The following is a 19,718-nucleotide window of genomic DNA, read 5'->3' on the forward strand; positions in this document are numbered from 1 at the left end:
CAAGTTCTCACGTCCAAGTGGTGGGGAGATGACCCACTCTGGAAAGATCTACCTCTCCATTCCTGTGCAAAGACTAACCACAACTGCTTTCTAGTCCCTCTATTGCTCTTGAATGCTGTACCTCAAGGATGAAGGTAATTATGTTTGAAGGCCATGCAACACCCCACTCCCCTGCTTTTTGGAAAGTAAGCATCAGACAGGAGCCCCAGGGAGTGGAGGTGTAACTGCTGTTTAAAGAAGGGCTGCTTGCCACTTCAGTTGGCAAAATATGCAGCGAAAACAACAGCCCCCTTGCTTCTGGGATAGAAAATGGTGAGAGCCCTAGCAACAAGTCACCAAAGAGAGAGACATTGCAGCAACTGCCACCTGGTGGCCATTTGCTCCTGCTGTGCAAGCCACGCTCTGTACGGAAAGCGCCAATCCAATCAGACTGGAGGGTCATGGCAGCCTGCCGCTGGTTGGCCTTGTAGGCCTTTGCTTGCGCCGTGCACCTGCTGCTGGCAGATGCAGCTCCCTCTGGAACTGCAAAAAGTGTGCCACCGCAAACAAAAACAATGAAAGCGAATTTGGCCTATCCTGTGGGTAGCAGAGAAAGGCGATGGCATACGGGTGGGGGGGGGGGAAGAGGCTGTAGCTCTGAGGATGGAGAGGCACAGTATGCCGACTGATGGGGCCTCCTTTAGCTGTCCAGCTTGTCTGTGCCCAGCAACTGCTAAGAGCAGGCTTCCCATCAGTGCTAGCCAGCCCAAAACAGCTGGAGGGTTCCAGGTTTGGAAAACTTGTATTAGTCCCTGGCAACTCTAGAAGCCATTTCCATGTGCCACCTACACATTCAGGAACTTAGCACTGAGAATGTGCACACACCATTTTTCTCCATTCATTTGCTTTGCACCAATTGCAGGGGGTTGGACTAGATGACCCTGGGAGTCCCTTCCAACTCTACAATTCTACGATTCGAGTTGTAATCCTACAAACCTGCTTCAGTTCTCACCGCAATAATCTTTTATTAGCTCCACATGCCCTGCCCTTTCTAATTGCTTTCTTTCTTCCTAAAGATCATCTTAACGCCCCCCCCCCACGCCCCCATAAAATCCTTAATCAGTTTAGTGGTCCTTTTCTCTAGCTCCTCGAGTTTCATTACATTTGGGCAGGCAACTGTCATGCTTGCTAATATTACTGCACAAAGAGCCACAAATGTCCAGGGTGCTAGATAAGGGAGAAAAACTCCCAAGCATTAAGAGGGTTTATCCCAACAATTTCAAACTGCTTCAACTTCCATTGATTCAGTAATCCTCACAACTGCCTTGCAAGGCGGGCCAGCAGTACTTCATACTGCAGACTGGGGCCCATGGAGGGTGGGGAGCTGAGGAAAGAAGAGTGGCCTAAGTCCACCTACCAAGTTTGTAGCAGAGGCAAGATTTGAACAGGGGACTTTTGCTTGGCTAACAGGTCAGGCTTTTCGCCACTTCTCTAGACCAGCTCTGAGATTTAAACCAAGGACCTGCTGCTTTGCTCTTGCTACTGGACAAACCAGGCTGACAACAGCTGGGAGTATAAAAATAAGATATTTACCTCATCGTATCAGTTATCAAAGAAAAACAAAACAAAACAAAAGGACAAAAAGCAGTGTAAAAAAACGAACATACAAAGCTCAGGGCCGGCCTGACTGCTGCACACTGCCGTCCAAGCACCGCCCTCCTGCGCCCTTGTGGTGGCAGCCTCCTTCTCAAACAGGGAGGAGCAGGTGCCCGGGGCGGCAGAAGCATCTCCGGCTCCTCCTGACAAAGTGGCAGAGTTGGTTTGCCTGCTTGTGCGAGGCTTTCAGTTGAGCTTCTGATCAGTGTCTCTGGTGGCGGAGTACGAGTAAGCTTTGCCCAGCACCAGCCGGTCCCGCAGGAGCTTGAAGAAGGCATAGTAGTTGCTGAAGAGGATCAGAGCCAGTGAGATGGTCTGGTGCCACTTCTCTGACACGATCAGCGAGTAGAGCTGATAGAAGATGACGGCTCCTTCGAGGAGAATCAGGATGTTTAAGATCCGCAGGGGTTTGCTGAAAAAGAACTGGACAGCCCAGAGACGGGTGAGGCATCGGCGATTTCCTGGGAACTGCCCAGGCTGGCCTTCCCCAACCTGGTGCCCTTCCAGACTCCCAAGTTCCCATAATCCTTATGGACTCCAAGCTCCCATAATCTTGACCACTGGCTGTGCTGACTGGGCCTGATGGGAGCTGTAGTCCAAAATATCTGGAGGGCACCAAGTTGATGAAGGCTGGCCTAGACTTTTGTCTGCAAGACAACTGGAACCTTGCTTTTTTGTTAAAACAATTCAATCTATTTAAGTGTATTCTAAAATAAATGCAGGTGTGCACATTTGAATCTGGAGACTACCTTCCAACCTTTATTGCAGTGATTCTCAAACAGTTCATCAGGGGTTCAGCAATGGTGGACAAATGTCCTTAACTCCAGCCACTACTGATCATTCCCTGTAACCTGCAGCCATAGAAGAGTGTTGGGTGTTTTATAGGGTGACCCTCTATCCACAGGAGACAAATTGTGCTGGTATTAACTTTTGAAGCCCTAAAGGGGATGTGAACAGGTTGTCTTCACCTTATGAGCTTGCCAGAGCATTAATACTGGCCTCAGACGCCCTTCTCTCTCCCTTCTTTGGTGCCTGGGCAACTGGCAGTGGGTACAGACACAGCCTTCCTTGGTTGAGGTTAAGACACACTCCCTCTCTCTCCATCTTGAATTCTCCATGCTGAATTTTCTGTTCTTTGAATTAAACAGGCATCAGTTTAATTTCAGGGTATCAGTTCTTCTATGCTAGCTGTTGCACTGCTACGATTTCTCCTTGGTATAGTAACATTTTTTTCTTATTCTTTCTTTCTTTCTTTCTTTCTTTCCCTTCCTTCCTTCCTTCCTTCCTTCCTTCCTTCCTTCCTTCCTTTCCCTTCCTTCCTTCCTTCCTTCCTTCCTTCCTTCCTTCCTTCCTATTGACTCCTCTTCAGACATTCTTCTTTCCACATTATGTGAGCAGGCTGGGGCAGGGGAATCAGAGGGAAATGTGCCAGTTCCTCCACCACCCTAGTATCTGTGCTCGCGCCAAGAGGCTGGACAGTAAACTGTACTCAGAGAGGCTTCCTGGGTATTTCAGAACTCTGGAAAAACAAGCCTCTGTGTGCACTGGGGACCTGCTGATTCACAGAGGGTGAAAAAAACAGAAAGACAATCACGGGATGCAAATAACCAAGGAAAAAAAGTATCAAATACTCAGCCATGACTAATCCCTAAAACAAGGGAAAGGTATAATAGTATAATAAAAACCCTCAAAACCCTCAGTTGAGTAGTGTGTGTGTGTGTGTGTGTGTGTATGTATATGTATATGTATATGTGTGTATATATATATATATATATATATATATATATATATATATATATGTCTAATTTCACTAAGTTGTTTGGGGACCCTCACCCCATTTTTTGGAGTTGAGTTGAGTTAAGTTTGAGTTATTTCTTTATCTCTTTATTATACTATTATACCTTTCCCTTGTTTTAGGGATTAGTCACGGCTGAGTATTTGATACTTTTTTCCCTTCATTCACAGAGGGTGGCAGGAATGGCCATGAGAGCACAGCTTAGCGCCCTCATCCCTGCAGACCCCTTCACATGCTTACTTAGGCCAGAAAGAAATGCCTGAAGAGCCATGGTGGCTATGTTCTATGTTGGAGGTGGCATGACTCCAAATACCAGTTGCTGAGAATCACTGGTAAGGAAAAGTGCTGTTGTGCTCAAGTTCTGCTGGTGGGTTTCTCACAGGCAACTGGTTGGCCTTTGGTCTGATCTAGCAGCAAGGTCCTTCATATGTTCTTAAAAGCACCGGTCTGGCAACCAGGCAAATTTATGCATTTGTGCCTGCTCCCTAAAGATCTGTAGAGTTCTGGCAGCACAATGTGGCTCCTTTAGATAGCCCACCAGACAGAATGCATAAGAGTGCCAACACAGCATAGCGATTAGTGTGTCTATGCTCAAAACTCTTTGATCCAATCACTCTCTCTGTCTCAGATTAGCCTACCTCACATAGGGGTTGCTGTGAGGATAAACGGGAAGAGGTTCTACCTTGAACCGCACACCACTGGGCTCCTTAGAAGGATGTCAGCTCACTCAGTCATGCATTCATCATTCTGTATTGGAAAAGAGCAAAAGCTTACATGAAACCGGAAGTGGGAGACATCTGAAGGCACAGCCACGTTGTAGTGGCCGACGGCTTTATAAACATTTTTGCTGTGTTTCACTAGCACCCCTTGGGGCCACATGCATTCCTCGGTCCACCTGAAAAATAAATTAAGAGGCACCTGAGATGGGAGGAGAGAGATGGGAAAACTTCATAGACTCAGTCCCACTGTGTGTAATGGTGAATAGTCCCAAGAAAGCACTCAGAGAAATGCAGAGCAAGTCACTGGTGTTTTGGACTATAATTCCTACCAGTCAGTAAACAAGGGCACCAGCTTAGAGAAGGCTGTTCTAACCCATCTACCCAGACATGAAATTGCAGACATGAGCTACTCCTGATAGTGCTATTTCAGGTGTGGGCGTGCACGTTGTGTGTGGAGAACATCTTCCTAGGGCTGCCAGCTATTTACTTTTATGCAAAAGGTGTTGAAATCTCTTATCATCAACCTCCCTTTTAAAGCCTTTGAAGCCAGAGTCCAACAAGGACTATGCCTGCCACAAAAGCTCCCCAGGCTAAGGAATGGCAGGCTTTGAGTACCAGAGCTGGGGGTCAATGAACAGTGGAGATCTGCTGCCTTCATGCACGGCTGGTTGGGCTCAAAGTAATATCTGGTAGCTTGACAAAAATAGGAAAAAAGGCACCCATATGCACAGGATTTGGGCCAGATCAAATGCTGGCAACCCAATATTTTCACCCTACCTGCTTCTGCTATTGCTTCATGTGACCAGGTATGCCACAATGAAAAGGGAAGCACTAATTTTTACTAGTGTGTGTATGTTTCTGTCTTTTGATCTGATTCAGCTTCTGATACACACCTTAAAGAAGGCATGGATGGAAGAGCAAAGGGGCAGTTGTCCAAGGATACCCAATGGTGTCAACCGGTGCCTTTCAAGCGGTGTTCTTTAGAAACCGATTAAGGCTCAGTGAGAGCAGGAACTCACACAAGAGGCAGCTTGCTCATCACACCCTCTCAGTTTACTCAGACCAATGTTGAGGTTGCACATAAGCTACCTGCATCCTGCCCCAGGATGCAGGTAGCTACCTACCAGCCCCAGACATGTTTTTAGAAAGAGTATGGGAGCCACGATCAGAAATCTGCTTACTGATGCTGTAGCACGTTGGAGCAGAGTGCGGGGTCAACCTTCTGCCAGCAGCCCAGGTGGGCTGCAGCCTTGTGGAGGAGGTCACAGTAGCGGGCAGGCAGCAAATGCTGCATGAGGATGACAGAGGTGCTTATGGAGACCAAGAGGAACAGCTCACACGACCATCGCTTGTCGTAATATTGGGTATTCTGTAGGAAAGCAAGGTGGGAGAGACAGCATGCACAGATGTTAGACGGAGGCATGGCATCTTTAGAGCTGGCCTTTCACCTCCACAAAATAAACCAATCCAATCCGCATGCACCAAGAGAACTGCTTTTGTAGGTGCAAGGCAGTAAGACTGTGAGAATGTTCTACAGCAGGGATGGCCAACTCCTGGGCCACTCTATTTCACAGGTGGTGGCAGAGGAGGCCAGAATGTACAAAATTTCAAAGAGTTGCTAGCTATTGACACCATTTGCTGCCTTTGCCTAAACAAAACACACTCATGCAAATCATCTGTGTCCCAACAGGAACGAAGACCACACATGTACAAAAACAGAAACCCCAACTTCTGAAAAGCTGCCAAACCTGACTACCTGCTTTAAAGAAGAGCAAGTAAATAACGGGAAATTCAAAGGCAACAATATCCACTTTTGTTTCCTTCCAGGTTGCCACCCATAAAAGAAATGTTTGTGTTAATTTATGTGCTTGTTTCTTACATTGTCTGTTTTGTCAGTATTTCATTGTGTGTAGAAACTAGCTTGCTGTACAAAGGTAAAATTTGCATTTATTGCTCGCCCACTTTTGCCTCTGGCCCCGGCCACCACTGGCACGAAGCCTCTGAAAGGTTCCTCAGAAGGAAGTGCGGTCCCTGGGTTGAAAAAGTCCCCCCTCAATTAGATTTTGTGCTGCAGAGTCAACTCACCAATTGTTCACATACCTTCACAAACCAGACGGGCACAAAGGCCACATAGTATGCGCTGAGCATGGAGCTCACCAGCACCTCCTTCATGCGCCAGTTGAAGTCCATCTTCAAGTACTCCACCTCGTTGCGGATCAGGTCCGGGGAGAGACAACAGGCGTGGGTGGGCATGGCTTCCATGCCATACAACTGCCGGGTGTGCTGCTTCCAGGTCTCCTTCAGAACAGATAGGTAATCCTTGCCCCTCGAGCTGACCTCACCTGTGTCACGGGGGCCAATGTTGGCCACTTGGGAGAAGAGGCCAGTCTTGCGGAAGTCGCAGTTCAGCTGCAGGAAGGGGACGTACATGCCAAACCTGGGAAGGACAGAAAGAGAGGGGCCCTGAAATTTCTCACTGTTATTATTTCTTTGCCCAAGGCAAACCAAAGCAACTTATAATCATATGAGAAGGGTTTTCTGGTACTTACGGATAGCACAAGAACAAGAGGTTGAGGAGTGAGTATGTCCTGAAGAGGTGGATTATGGATCGGCACAAACTCCAACCTGCCCCAGTAAGGACAGCAAAACGAGTGATCACCAGGAAAACAGAGCGTGGAAGAGAAACTTTGCCAGTATGAGAAGCCTGGGAGGAGGAAGAGGAAGATAAGATGGGTTTGGCTTGCTGGATCAGGCCAAAGGCCCATGTAGTCCAGCATTATGTTTCAACATTGGCAGCCAGATGCCTGTGAGAAGCCCACAAGCAGGACACAAGTTCAGCAGCACTCTCATGTTCCCCAGTTGGAATTTCAAGGCATCCCACCTCCAATACTGAAGGCCATCGTCATGACTAGCAGCCACTGATAGCCTTATTCTCAATGAATTTGTCCAATTCTCTTTTAAAGTCTCCCAAAGTGGCAAACATCACCCCATCTCGTGGGCATATATTCCCTCTCCCTTTTGGGAAAAATCAGCAGTGCTTCAGAATTCCCAGTTCCAGGGTTGCAGACTCTAAGAATATTCACTAAGTCTCAATGAATTCAAAGGGACTTAGTTCTGAATAAACATGCTTGGGATTGCACTGTTATGTGCCTTAAGCCAAACATCCACCAAGGACTGCTTTACTCCATCTGTGGTCTCTCTGAACCCATTAAGACAGTCAAGGAAGGCCATGCTTTACAGACTGGGGTGAAAGGACATAGTGGGTCTTGTTTTTTTGGAACTCCCTCGCTACAGAAGCTCACCAGTGCTAATCCCTGCTTGCTTGTGGGAAGCCAGTCAGGGGCGTACCCAGGATCAAAACTAGGGGGGGGGGCAAGCCATGGTCATTCAGGTTGTGACATTTCAGCACAGAAAAGGTGAATGAAACCAAAATTTTAAGAAAATTATATATAATTATAGCAGTGCTTTATTACAGTAGTTATTACAATGATTTGCTTGAAAAAAATTTTTTTATTCTAGTTACATGTCTTATACTAATATCATTTTTCTTGGATTTGAAGAAAACTTGTTCAAAACTTTCGTTTCAATCCAGACCCCATCCACATCCATTATTAAAAAAATAAAGGAAAAACGCACAGATTACCTGAACAGCTGGCAGCAGGCTGGGGAATGGGCAGCTGCTGCAAATGGCGCTGAGCCAGCTGAGGCCAGCCCTCTTCCTGCTCTCAGCCATGCAGAGCTGCATCCCCCATATGTTGTTGCACTCCAGCTCCCATCATCCCTAATCACAGGCCACACTGGCTGGGGCTGATGGAAGCTGGGGGGTTTTGCGCCCTAGGCGAGATCACCTTCTGGTGCCCCCCATCGTTCTGCATACTTCGCGCATGCGCAGGAGCACTCCATTGCGTCATGTGCACGCACAGAAGCAGTGCTCTACTTACAGACTTTTCGGGGTGCAAACAGCACCCCGGAATGGGTTGTGTCCATAAGTAGAGGTACCACTGTATTTAAAATATTTATGCACCTGCCCTTACATTCAAAATTCCCAAGACAGTTTATAAGAACTAATACAAATTATTTTAAAAACTGTAATAGGCAGTACTGAAAACGATCTATGTGCAGGGGGTTAGGCAGAGGTTAATAAAGCCTGGGGAGATAAAAAGGTCTTTAGAAGGTAAAGGATGGATGAGTAAAAGCTTATTTATTTGGCACAGAGAGCATTGCCATACTCAACTGTGAAATAAGCAGTGATGCTCCTTCCCTGCCTGCTCCACAGAGCTGTGAGTGCCATGCAGCCTGCTCTGTGCCCACTAGGCCAACCTGTTGCAGCGATGGACTCTGTTTTGTTAGCAGTGAAGTTTCACCTGCCAGTCTGGTGGGCCTCTGTAGTGTGGTCTAGTGGTTAGAGGATCAAGATGAGCAGTGTTCAAAGCCACTCATAGACCCAGTCTCTTAGCTTAACCCAGGGGTCAGCAAACATTTTCAGCAGCAAACTGTCCCTCAGACCTTGTGGGGGGCCAGATTATATTTTGGAAAAAAAAAATCAACTAATTCCTATGCCCCACAAATAATCCAGAGATGCATTTTAAATAAAAACACACATTCTACTCATGTAAAAACAACAGGCAGACCCCACAAATAACATAGAGATGCATTTTAAATAAAAGGACACATTCTACTCATGTAAAAACACGCTGATTCCCAGACCGTCTGTGGGCCAGATTTAAAGGCGATTGGGCCAGATCCAGCCCTGGGCCTTATTTTGCCTACCCATGGCCTAACCTCTTCTGTAGGCCAGTTGCACAGATAATGGGGGAAAGAGAAATGTATGGGGAAAGATGAGATAGAAACCTAACAAATTACTAAATGCATAGGATGGGAAGGGTGAACTCTCATCCTTGGCCTCAGGCAGCAAAATGTCCTTCACTAGCCCTCAGGGGAACAGCTCAGCTGGTAGAGTAGGAGACTTTCAATCTCAGGCTTGTGGGCTTGAGCCCCATGCTGGATAAAAGATTTCTTCGTTGCAGGGGGGTACTTGGACCAACTCTACAATTCCATGAAATGCACAAGCCCCATTGATTGTTACCACCACCCCAGTTTTCACCAAAGAAGCTTCCTTACTGCTTTCAGAAAGCAGTAGCCAAGGGAAGTGTCATTGACTGGGTCCCCTCTCTGGGTCTCTGCCTGGGGGCCAAGGAGATGGGAAAGGGGAATGAAGGGGCAGCAGACGACAGGCTGAAGACAATAAAAGGCAAGAAAGCGACAAAGGAATGAGGGGAGGGGAGAAAAGAAAAGTTGAGTGAGGAAAATGGCAATGGTGCAAGAAAGGAGGTAAAGTATGATGGGTGGAGTGGAGAAGGCTGAAGGAAATATATCTGGGGCTGGGGTGGAAGAAATGGAAAGGACGCAAAGAGGAGCAGGAAAGGAGGAAGGGAAAGGGACAGAAAGCGAAAGAGAATCAGGAGGTGGCTGAAGGAGACCGGCAGCGCAAAAGGAAGGGAATATGAGGAGCGAGGGGAGAGAAAAGGGGCAAGAAGGGGAAGGGGTGAAGGCATGCAGGCACCCGATGGAGGGGCAAGGGGGGGAGAGAAAGAGAGAGAGAGAGAGAGAGACGGAGACGGCCGGGCGGGGAGGGAGGGAGGCTGAGGGAGGCGCGAGAGGGAAGAGCGAAGCCTGACGCAGCAGCAGCTCAGTGAACAGGAGCTGCCTTGGGCAAGGGGGGGGGCAAAGGGAGGAACTTGGGTGGCGGGGACAGCAGCCTCCTCCTTCTCCACTGCCTCCCCTTCTTCTCCGCTCCTCTCCTCATGCCTAAATGGACGCACCGGGCAGCCCAGGCTGAGGCTCCTCTCGCCCAGCGCCAATCATTTTTGCTTCTGGGGGGGCAGCTGGCTTCTAGGGGGGGGCAGCTGCCCCCGCCTGCCCCCCTCTCGGTACGCCCATGAAGCCAGTAATAGACATATCCACTGGAATGAATGGAGGCTGCCACAGAGCACAGCTGCTCTTTACATAATAAAGAAAAGCTGACAACAAGTACAGGCTTAAATACAGGAAGCGAGTAACCCCCCAGATAGGGTGGGGGGCTCCAGGCCTCTACCTCCTTCACCTCCTTCACGATAGCACCAATCAACCTCCTTCCCAGAACAATGCTTGTCACTGCCAGGACGTTGAAGTCGATGAGATGAAAATTCTGTAGGAAGAAGCAGAAACAGAAAAAGAGGACCTGATTGGTCCACAAGCTTATAGAAAAATGAAAATGGAGAGGCTTCCATGGGCCACTGGGAAACATATGAGTAGTTATAGCAGAAAAAAAGAACCCACCAAAGCTCCAACTTCATGAAGACTAAGGGAAGGTTCACTCACTCCCAAATTTACTGCTTCTTTGAGCTGAATCCCACCTGTTGTTGGTTTTTTTTTTGCCTTAATTCTAACTCATACAGGTGAATGTTCTATGACCACAGAACTGGAGAGGTTTGCCTCACAATACCAACAGCATTAGGATACTGCCCGCCACCACCCGCAGTCAAGGAACCTTTGTGGACCTGCCTAATCTGAAAGAGGTTGGGAGTACAATCCTAGAATTCACAGAACGAACCTGACCTTCTTGGCTATTCAATGCAAAGTGTGTTCCATGATGCTTCTGGGCACTGGCAAATGCCTGATCAGATCTCTGAAGCCAGCTTTGCTACTAGTCATAAATATGAAATGAAGCAGCTGTTTTCAGTTTCTGATTATTTAATGCACATCTTTTACAGCAAAACTTGTCCTGTCAATAGGTGTCACTGTAGAGCCCTGTTCAAGGAAGCGGTGCAAGGTCTTCCTCTTTATGAAAACTTTTAGAGAATAATAAAAAAGCTTCAGTGTTATTTTGCATATATATGTCTATACTTTTCTTGACCTTATCAATGTGATTTTGTGATCTTGCAAGTGAGCAGCAAGATATCAAGATACTCACCAACGAGGTATGGGATGGAGGGTGTGATGGTGGGTACCACCACACTGTTTTGTAGATGTTGATGTAGTGGACAAAGAGGGCGACAAGGTGGCAGAAGAAGAGCTGTAGTTCAAACAAGATGCTCCTCTCAATGGGCAGCTCTGGGATCTTGCAGTGCTGGAGGGGAACCACTGTCTGGGTTGCCAGAGGAGGACTGGAAAGGCCCGTCCCTGAGCCACTCCTACAGGGGAAGAGGGGCAGAAGGAAAAAAGACAGCTCAGAAAAACGTCCGAATGCGAGCATTCAGATCCATCCACCTAACAATTAGGCCTGAAATTGCTAACATGAATGTTCCACTTTTTGTACCAATGTATTGCGTTCTCCAAATTTCCCCTCCTCTGTGCCATAAGCGCCCCCCACTCCATGCCCCCTACTCCATGCGTCTTGCCTTCCCTTCAATGCCACTATGGTGCACTTTCCCAAGGCAAGAAAGGGTGATGTGCCTGCATTGCCAAGGTCTTAGAGCAATAATAATAATGATACTATTAAGTTCTGTAAATCATTTGCAACGCCTTTTTGAAACTCATGGAAGCTCAAGACAAAATAATTAAAAACAACAGAATCAGTCAGAGCAGCATACAGTATCCCAGACTGGACTATTGTAATGCTTTCTGCAAAGGGGTACTTCTAAAGGGAGCCTGAAACTTCCAGAAATTCAGCCACCAGATTGCTTGTGGGCATAGGTGGCGTCTGCAGTAGTTACACATTCAACACGGAATTTAGAGCACCAGTAGCCATAAATTGCTGGATTGTAACTACCACCATCCATGAGCACTGACCACACACACAGGCTGGGGTTGATAAGGAGTTGGAAGTCTAACAACATCTCAAGCACCAGAGAAAGATGCCTCAGCCCTGGCTTAGATGCACAGCATTAGAAGGCTGCCCTGCAGCTATATAAGCACGGCCAGGCTCTTAAGGCATCAGCCTCCTCATTCTCTAGCCTCCCACTAAGGTCAGTCAGGCTGGTGGGTGCCATGTAGACCTCCAGTTTCATATGGCAAAAATTCTCATATTGCACAACAAAGGGGTTTAGAGTAGGGCCTGATCTAAATGGGACGCAGTGAAAGTGCTCTCACTGGGAGTTGTGGTCTCCATGAAATCCCAAGCATTTGCAGTGCTTTTTCAAAGCTGACAGTATTTCATACTTGAAAAACCCTAACAGTCCTGCAAGTTAGGTCAGTATTGCTACCAACATACTGTAGGTGGAGGCAGTGGTTGATGGATACAGCTAGCGTATTTGTGGCTGGGTTGAGATTTGACTCAGCATTTCCCTTTTAGAGAAAGGGTCATAGCTCAGCGCTAGAGCATCTGCTTTGTTGTACAGAAGGTCCCAGGGTTTGATCCCTGGCATCTCCAGGTAGTGCTGGGAGAGACCTGTCTGAAATTCTGGAGAGCTGCTGTCAGCCAGTGCAGACAGCACTGAGCTGGTTGGACCAATGCTCTTACTTGGTTTATGGCAGTTTCCTATCAACTTTTCTAAGCCACTGTATACAGGAGAAAAGAAGTAGCTAAGTTTGATGAGCTGTACTGGGTCAACTCTGGGTGCTGGAGAAGCAAGAGAGAATTCAGATAGGACAGAACTCTTTATCAGACAGAATGATCCAACAGTCTCTGGAGGTTCATGCCCACCTGGTACGGGAGCGCACGCTGGTGACTGAAGAACTGGTGGAATGGCCAGCGCCCCCAGTGGCTCCAGTTTCACAGAGAGGATTGCGGCAGTAGGACGTCCGGTTAGGGCCCCTTCTTCCCCCTGCCATAACCACCGATAGTCAAAGAGGGTTGAACTCTCTCATCAAACGATTACTTTGGTTTGAAGAACTGGAAATGCTAGGTCTGGGTAGTCATAGCAATTCCTTAGGTATCTGCAAAACATCATAGAGTTCTAAAATTTCCAGAGGAATTTGGTACACACACTGACACCAACCCTTAGTGTGTGAACCCTTAGGCTTCACAAAGATTCTCCTAGTAATCATTACAACAGCCCTGAAAGGTGGATCAGTAACATTACTCATATATTGCGGATGATACCCAACTCTAACCCTCTTTCAATCAAATCAGAACCAGTGAAGGCGGTGAAGGTCCTGTGTGAGTGCCTGGAGGCGGTTGGAGGATGGATGGCGATTAACAGATTGAGGTTGAATCCTGACAAGACAGAAGTACTGTTTTGGGGGGATAGGGGGCGGGTGGGTGTGGGGGACTCCCTGGTCCTGAATGGGGCAACTGTGCCCCTGAAGGACCAGGTGCGCAGCCTGGGAGTCATTTTGGACTCACAGCTGTCCATGGAGGCACAGGTTAATTTGTGTCCAGGGCGGCTGTCTACCAGCTTCATCTGGTACGCAGGCTGAGACCCTACCTGCTCGCAGACTGTCTTGCCAGAGTGGTACATGCTCTAGTTATCTCCCGCTTGGACTACTGCAATGCGCTCTATGTGGGGCTACCTTTGAAGGTGACCCAGAAACTGCAATTAATCCAGAATGCAGCAGCTAGACTGGTGACTGGGAGTGGCTGCCGGGACCACATAACACCAGTCCTGAGAGGTCTACATTGGCTCCCAGTATGTTTCTGAGCACAATTCAAAGTGTTGGTGCTGACCTTTAAAGCCCTAAATGGCCTTGGTCCTGTATACCTGAAGGAGCGTCTCCACCCCCATCGTTCAGCCCGGACACTGAGATCCAGCGCCGAGGGCCTTCTGGCGGTTCCCTCACTGCGAGAAGCAAAGCTACAGGGAACCAGGCAGAGGGCCTTCTCGGTAGTGGCGCCCGCCCTGTGGAACACCCTCCCATCAGAGGTCAAGGAGATAAACAACTACCTGACATTCAGAAAATACCTGAAGGCAGTCCTGTTTAGGGAAGTGTTTATCTGTGATATTTTAATGTATTTTAATATTTGTTGGAAGCCGCCCAGAGTGGCTGGGGAGACCCAGCCAGATTGGCGGGGTACAAATAATAAATTATTATTATTATTATTATTATTATTATTATTATTATTATTATTATTATTGCAGATTCAGGGCTGAGAGTCAGTGGCACACCCAAAATTGCTTAGTGTCTTCATAATAGAGGAAAGACTGGAAGGAGGAGCTTGAGCTTTATGTTACACCAACACTCTTCACGTATACCGGCAATCATTTCAATAGCTAGTTCTAGTATAACTAAGCCCTTTAGAAATATTAGGATGTCTTCATGTAAAAGAGCACATGCCATGGGGATCCACGGCGGCCAAACAGGTGCTCTACTGTAGTGTGTCCCCTTCTCACAGACGTGTCTGCCTGCCTGTCTATTAGAACACAAATATTTTTAGCGTGCACAATGCACTCCCTAGGAATGAGAAGCTGGTGTCTAGACATCAGAGCTGTGTCTAAAAATTCAATGTTGGCTCCTAAGAATATCACTTTCTTTTCCTAGCCCTAGTTATTATGGAAGGGAAGGTTGAGCAAAAGCGGCAGTGGTGTAATGGAGGACGTTTCTTGATCCTGGGCTCAAATCCTCGCTCAACCATTGAAACAAACAGTGATCTTGAACTAGACCCTATTGGGTAACCTATTTCACAGAATGGTTGTGAGAATACAATGGGAGAAAGGGTGGTTATGGTGGAGGAGGAGGGAAAAGATGTATGCATGCTGCCTTGAGTTCCTTGGGTGGGGAAATGTGATATAAAAATGACAATAAATATAATCCATTTCCAAGTACTTTCCCATTTGTAAGAAAAATCACGAAAGCAGCTTAGAATTTTAAAATAATTAGCGCAGTACAAAAGTGTCCGTGGCAATAAACATTTACAACAATTACAGTAAAGTAATTTTAATGCTCAGCAGTGATACAATGAAACAAAACGTCCATGAAAAAAGCTTTCTAAAAGCACAATGAGATGAAACATATTTTTGCTGCTTGCCAAAAGGTAGGCACAGATGGAGCCAACCAAACCTCCTTTTAAGACAGCATTTGATACTCTTGTGTCATCAACCCACCTGCCATACCCTTAGTGACAGAAGACCTCAGCAAAATACTCATCATTGTTTTCTGAGGGCACTCTACAAGCCCCCCTCCCCAGATCCACTTGGCATCTGGGCAGATTTCGCCCCTACTACAAGCTAACACCCAATGTTGTCATTCCATTCTTTGAGAGGAAGTTACAGAAGAGCACCCAGGGACACACTGGGAGAGAGGCTAACTCTACTTTCTAGTAACCCCTAGCCATTAAGAACCAAGCCCTCTCCTACCTATGTAGCCCCACCCTGAACTCCACTCTTTGGTGACATCAAGAGTATGGAAATGCAGTGGGCACTGGTTTCTATTTATGGAAGGAATAAAAGAGGGAGGGTCACAGTTTTTGGTGAAAATGTGCTTTTGCGTGCAGAAGTCCCAATTTCAACCTCTGGCATTTCCAGAGAGGGCTGGGAACGGCCTCTGCCTGAAGTCCTAGAGAGCCTCTGTCTGTCAGTGTATATCAGTGTTTCCCAACCGGGGGCCATAGAGCCCCCTGGGGGACCCCAGGATTTCTCAAGGGGGGCACAGGTGAAAATCACATAAATGGGAGAGACACAGCATGAGGCTAGGAGGCCACAGAGGGATGTGAGAATTGAAGAAAAAAAATCCTGATTGGCTGGCTATCTGCCTGGCCAATCACAAGTGGGTAAGAGGGAGACCCACCAGGGCCTAGAGCTCCTTTTTGCCATGTGTGCTTTCTTGGAGCAGTTCTGGTTTGTTTCCAGCAGAAGAGGGTGATCGCTGAGGCTCCTGTTTTGACCAATAGAGTCTGCGATCCAAAAACCCCAGGTCAGGTAAGTGCGATGGTTGAGTGGCAATGGGTAGGGCTGGGAGAGCTGGAGCTGCTTGTTGCTGCCGTCAGTGCTGTGCCCAGTGGCAGCCTGAGCCTGACTCTGCATGGTGCAAGCCACCCCAGTGCCTAGCTGAGTGGGGTCGTCTGGTGCTACTGACTTGCATCTTGTAAATACTGTAACTAAGTGTCTACTGAGTTCAGTTGGCCTTACTCCCAGGTAAGGGTGTGGGGGGGCTATAGTGTTTTATCTAGGCAGCCAGGGCTCCTTCAGATGATAAGATACTTTTGCACCAGGTCAGGGAGAGCCACTTGCTTTTTAAAATTCTCCCATATATACAGAACTCCCTGTGCACCTTTCCTACATTGCAGGGGGTTGCACTAGAAAGATGATCCTTGGGGTCCCTTCCAGTTCCATGATTCTATGTTTTTCTGCTTCAACAATATTTCATTATGTTCCTACCATTTTATGTAATTGTATTTTGTATAAATTAGAACATGTTTTGTTTATAATTTTTATATTTATAAACAAAACATTTAAATAGCTACCTTTCTGCCAGTAGGACGGGAGAAGGGGATAGCCAGGATTTTTGTTAGGGCTCAAGCTTTTGTTGGGGGGAGGGCAGAACTTCAGATTTGCATTGATTTTTACTTATTGGGGGGGGCAACTGCCCCCTGCCTCGTCTTGGCTATGCCTATGAGGGGTCATAGGAAGGAAACAAGGTCAGAACGGGGCCACGGTTAGAAAAAGGTTGGGAAACACTGGTGTACACCACTGGGCTTCAACTGGTGCATAAGGACCCACTGGTGGGTTATGGCCTGGCCTAAGTCATACTTATTCTATTTATAGATGTATTCATATACTATCTTTTATATGCTGAAATATAAGGGTGGGGTACAGCAATAAGACTTCATTGGAGCAGTGCAAAATAATCATTAAAATGACCGGCAAGTCAAAAACAGCTTCCAATAGCTGCATTACGACTAAGTAGTCTTAAAAAGACACCTAAAAATCAAAAGGAAGTATGCTTGCTGAATCTCTGCTGGAAGAGTGTTCTGCAGCATGGGACCAACAATGCAAAACGCCTGACTTCTAATGGAGGCCAATTGGGCCTCTGTAACATGGTGAATGGCAGCAGCAGCAGCAACACTATCCCTGTACAAATTGGTAGCATAAAATGAAAATGTGGGTTCTCAAACACAGGGACTGAAGAGGTTGAGAGCTATTGGTGTCAATATAACAAGAGCTGGATGGACAAACAGAATCAAAGACGTAGAATTGGATGGTACCCCAAAGGTTATCTAGCCCCCAGCAATGCAGAAATCACAATGAAAGAATCCCTGACAGATGGCTATCCAACCTGGAGAGTCCACCATCTTCTGAGGTTGCCCATTTAACAGTAGTTTGAGACTCAGAACTAGGTAGCTCCAGTGTGTTCCTAATGTTATACATCAGGTCTGTGCAACCAGTGATTCTCCAAGCCAAACTCAGCCCACAAGCCATGTATTGTTGCCTGCCAGGAGATCACATGCACCCACATGCACCCCAGACAGGCATCAAACCCTCGAGGTTTTATCACACCCCTCATTTGATAGCTGCACACAGCTAAGGAGCTGGGTTTGGCTTGGTGGGCCAAAGCTTATGTGCAGGCCTGTCAGTTAGTGTAGACAACACTAAGTTAGGCGGACCAGCTTCTGGCTCTGCCTAAGGCATCTTCGTGTGACAATAACAATAAACTAACAGCTGCTGCTGACAAGCAGGGACAGTTTGGCAATTACCCTGAACAGCACCTGGCTTGTGCTGGCAACACGGGACAAAATGGCAAAGAGCAGCAGGTCTAAAATAAGAAAGAATCAGAGGAGTGTACAAAGAAAAGTAAAATGTTTGAGAGGTGAGGGGGGGGGGAGAGCAATGGGAGCCCCTGCCAATAAAGGGACAGACCTCCTGGTCCCTGTAAACACACAAGACCAAAACTTCGAGTAACCACTGTAAAGGAGAGAGAAAGCAGGAGAAATGCTTGTGTCATTTTCCTTCTCCCTTTTGTGCTAAGCCATTTAGTTCTTAAAAGACCGAGGACAGGGTCCAGGGCAGGTGACAGGTCTTATCTCGAACACTTGTAAGCCACAAGGGGGAACCTCCCCCGCCTCCCCACCCAGCTAAAGAACGAGCGTAAAAAACTAAGAAACACAGATTCTGGGGGTGGGGCGGGGAAGTTCAGGCTATGTGGGGGGTCGGCACCCAGGGGGCGCAGATGGGCCGGGCGTCAAGGGGGCGAGAGGGGGCCGCGCGCGGCGGGAGGGAAGCCTGCGGACATCCCCCTCCTTCTCCCCGCCGCCTTACCCATCTCCCGCAGGCGGAGCTCGGTCGGAACCGGGTGGCGGCGGCAGCACCACAAGCAGCGAGGAAGAAGATGGCGGGCGGAGCCTCGCGTTCTCTACTAGGGAAGACGACGGCATCCGACGAAGGACAAAAGGGGAGGTGGGGAAAAAGCATTGGCGGAGGGGGCGGAGTCAGTCACGTGGCTCGTTGGGCGGGAAGAGCGGCGGGGGCCTCAGGCCGCGTCTTACTTGGGCGGCGGATAACGCGCGGGTTGATGAAGGGAGGCGGCCCTTCAAGCGCGCAAAGAGCCGCTGTCAGTTCAGATAATGGTTAAATGTCCGTCTCTAGGAGCCCGGCGCCAGCCACGTGGGGCTGGACTACAACTCCCATCATGCCTCATCGCTGGCCGCTGGTGAAACACTTCTGATGAAGCCCGGAGACCAGTTCGCCCCTGCGGGGATCCCAATGGGCGACTGCTGGAAGCCCTCAAGTACCAGCCACACACATGCGCGCACCCCGCTTTCCCCCGGGGCTGTTGTGTACTCGCCACATGCTACGTGTGTGAGGCAAGGATGTGCATGGACCTCTAGCTGCCACTGGCCAACACGGACAAAAGCCACGTATGATAGGAGTTGAAGCCCAGTATCGAGTCACCGCTCCTGGCTTACTGCCACCGACTGCGGGATCTCCTCAGCCGAACCTACATGCCAGAGCTATTGTGGGGCTTAACTGTGGAGCGGGAGAATAACGGACACCACCTTGATCTCCTCTGTGGAATACTGATGCAACAGTCAACCTGGTCCCTACTGCCCACTAGTGGGCGTTTCAGGATTCCAGGTGGGCGGTAGGGGTTCTAGTTACTGCAGCACTGGTGGGCGGTAAGGAAATTCTGCCATCAAGTAAGATGCATGATGTGCATGTTCAAAAGCACATCAAAGTGCAAGTAGATAAATAAGTACTGCTCCAGCGGGAAGGTAAATGGTGTTTCCGTGCGCTGCTCTGGTTCACCAGAAGCGGCTTAGTCATGCTGGCCACGACCCGGAAGCTGTCTGTGGACAAAACGCCGGCTCCCTCGGCTTATAGAGCGAGATGAGCACCACAACCCCAGTCATCTGTGACTGGACCTAATGGTCAGGGGTCCCTTTACCTTTACTTAAGATGCATTAGTGGGTGGTAGGTAGAAAAAGGTTTACTACCCCTGATCTAAAGAGTACTTCACACTTGTATTTTTCTCAGGCCTTTTAAAACCCCCACCCTAGTGCTGACAATTAAGATTGTACTGTACACTCCACTGACTCAACACCCTTCCCCTCATGTCATCTAAGCACACACACAGAGTGGGTTTTTTTGGGGGGGGGGGTACAAAATAATGCCCCCCCTTTTTTGCTGCCCGGTTGTGAGATGTGAGAATGGAAAGTGCCTCGAACCTCAATAACAGAATATGCCACGTAAAAGCTGGCTGAAGAGAAACCACAATAG

General features: G+C 48.1%; 1 protein-coding gene across 3 annotated transcripts; it reads right to left on the bottom strand.

The window, feature by feature from the left end:
* Positions 1-1,546: 1,546 nt before the first annotated feature.
* On the bottom strand, positions 1,547-18,456 carry TMEM39B (transmembrane protein 39B). 3 transcript variants are annotated; one of them, XM_033157645.1, is made up of 9 exons: positions 18,261-18,359; positions 12,773-13,005; positions 11,102-11,321; positions 10,253-10,336; positions 6,699-6,853; positions 6,250-6,586; positions 5,331-5,518; positions 4,205-4,325; positions 1,547-2,058 (listed from the first exon to the last, which is right to left on the bottom strand). In XM_033157645.1, the coding sequence occupies exons 2-9, from the start codon at positions 12,898-12,900 to the stop codon at positions 1,822-1,824; spliced, it is 1,470 nt and encodes a 489-aa protein (XP_033013536.1). In that variant the 5' UTR covers positions 12,901-13,005; positions 18,261-18,359; the 3' UTR covers positions 1,547-1,821. The 3 variants fall into 3 exon arrangements, with proteins under 3 accessions (XP_033013536.1, XP_033013535.1, XP_033013537.1); XM_033157644.1 differs by having other exon boundaries at positions 10,244-10,336; XM_033157646.1 differs by lacking the exon at positions 12,773-13,005 and having other exon boundaries at positions 10,244-10,336; positions 18,261-18,456.
* Positions 18,457-19,718: the final 1,262 nt, after the last annotated feature.

This window comes from Lacerta agilis, chromosome 8 (assembly GCF_009819535.1).
Source record: "Lacerta agilis isolate rLacAgi1 chromosome 8, rLacAgi1.pri, whole genome shotgun sequence".
Taxonomy (NCBI): Eukaryota; Metazoa; Chordata; class Lepidosauria; order Squamata; family Lacertidae; genus Lacerta; species Lacerta agilis.

Coding starts and splice junctions, on each gene's coding strand:
- TMEM39B (XM_033157644.1), bottom strand. CDS start 12,900: ATGGCAGGGGGAAGAAGGGGCCCTAACCGGACGTCCTACTGCCGCAAT. Junction 6,854..10,243: donor TCGTGAAGGAGGTGAAGGAG/GTAGAGGCCTGG, acceptor TCCTCCTCCCAG/GCTTCTCATACTGGCAAAGT. Junction 4,326..5,330: donor TCCAACGTGCTACAGCATCA/GTAAGCAGATTT, acceptor TTTATTTTTCAG/GTGGACCGAGGAATGCATGT.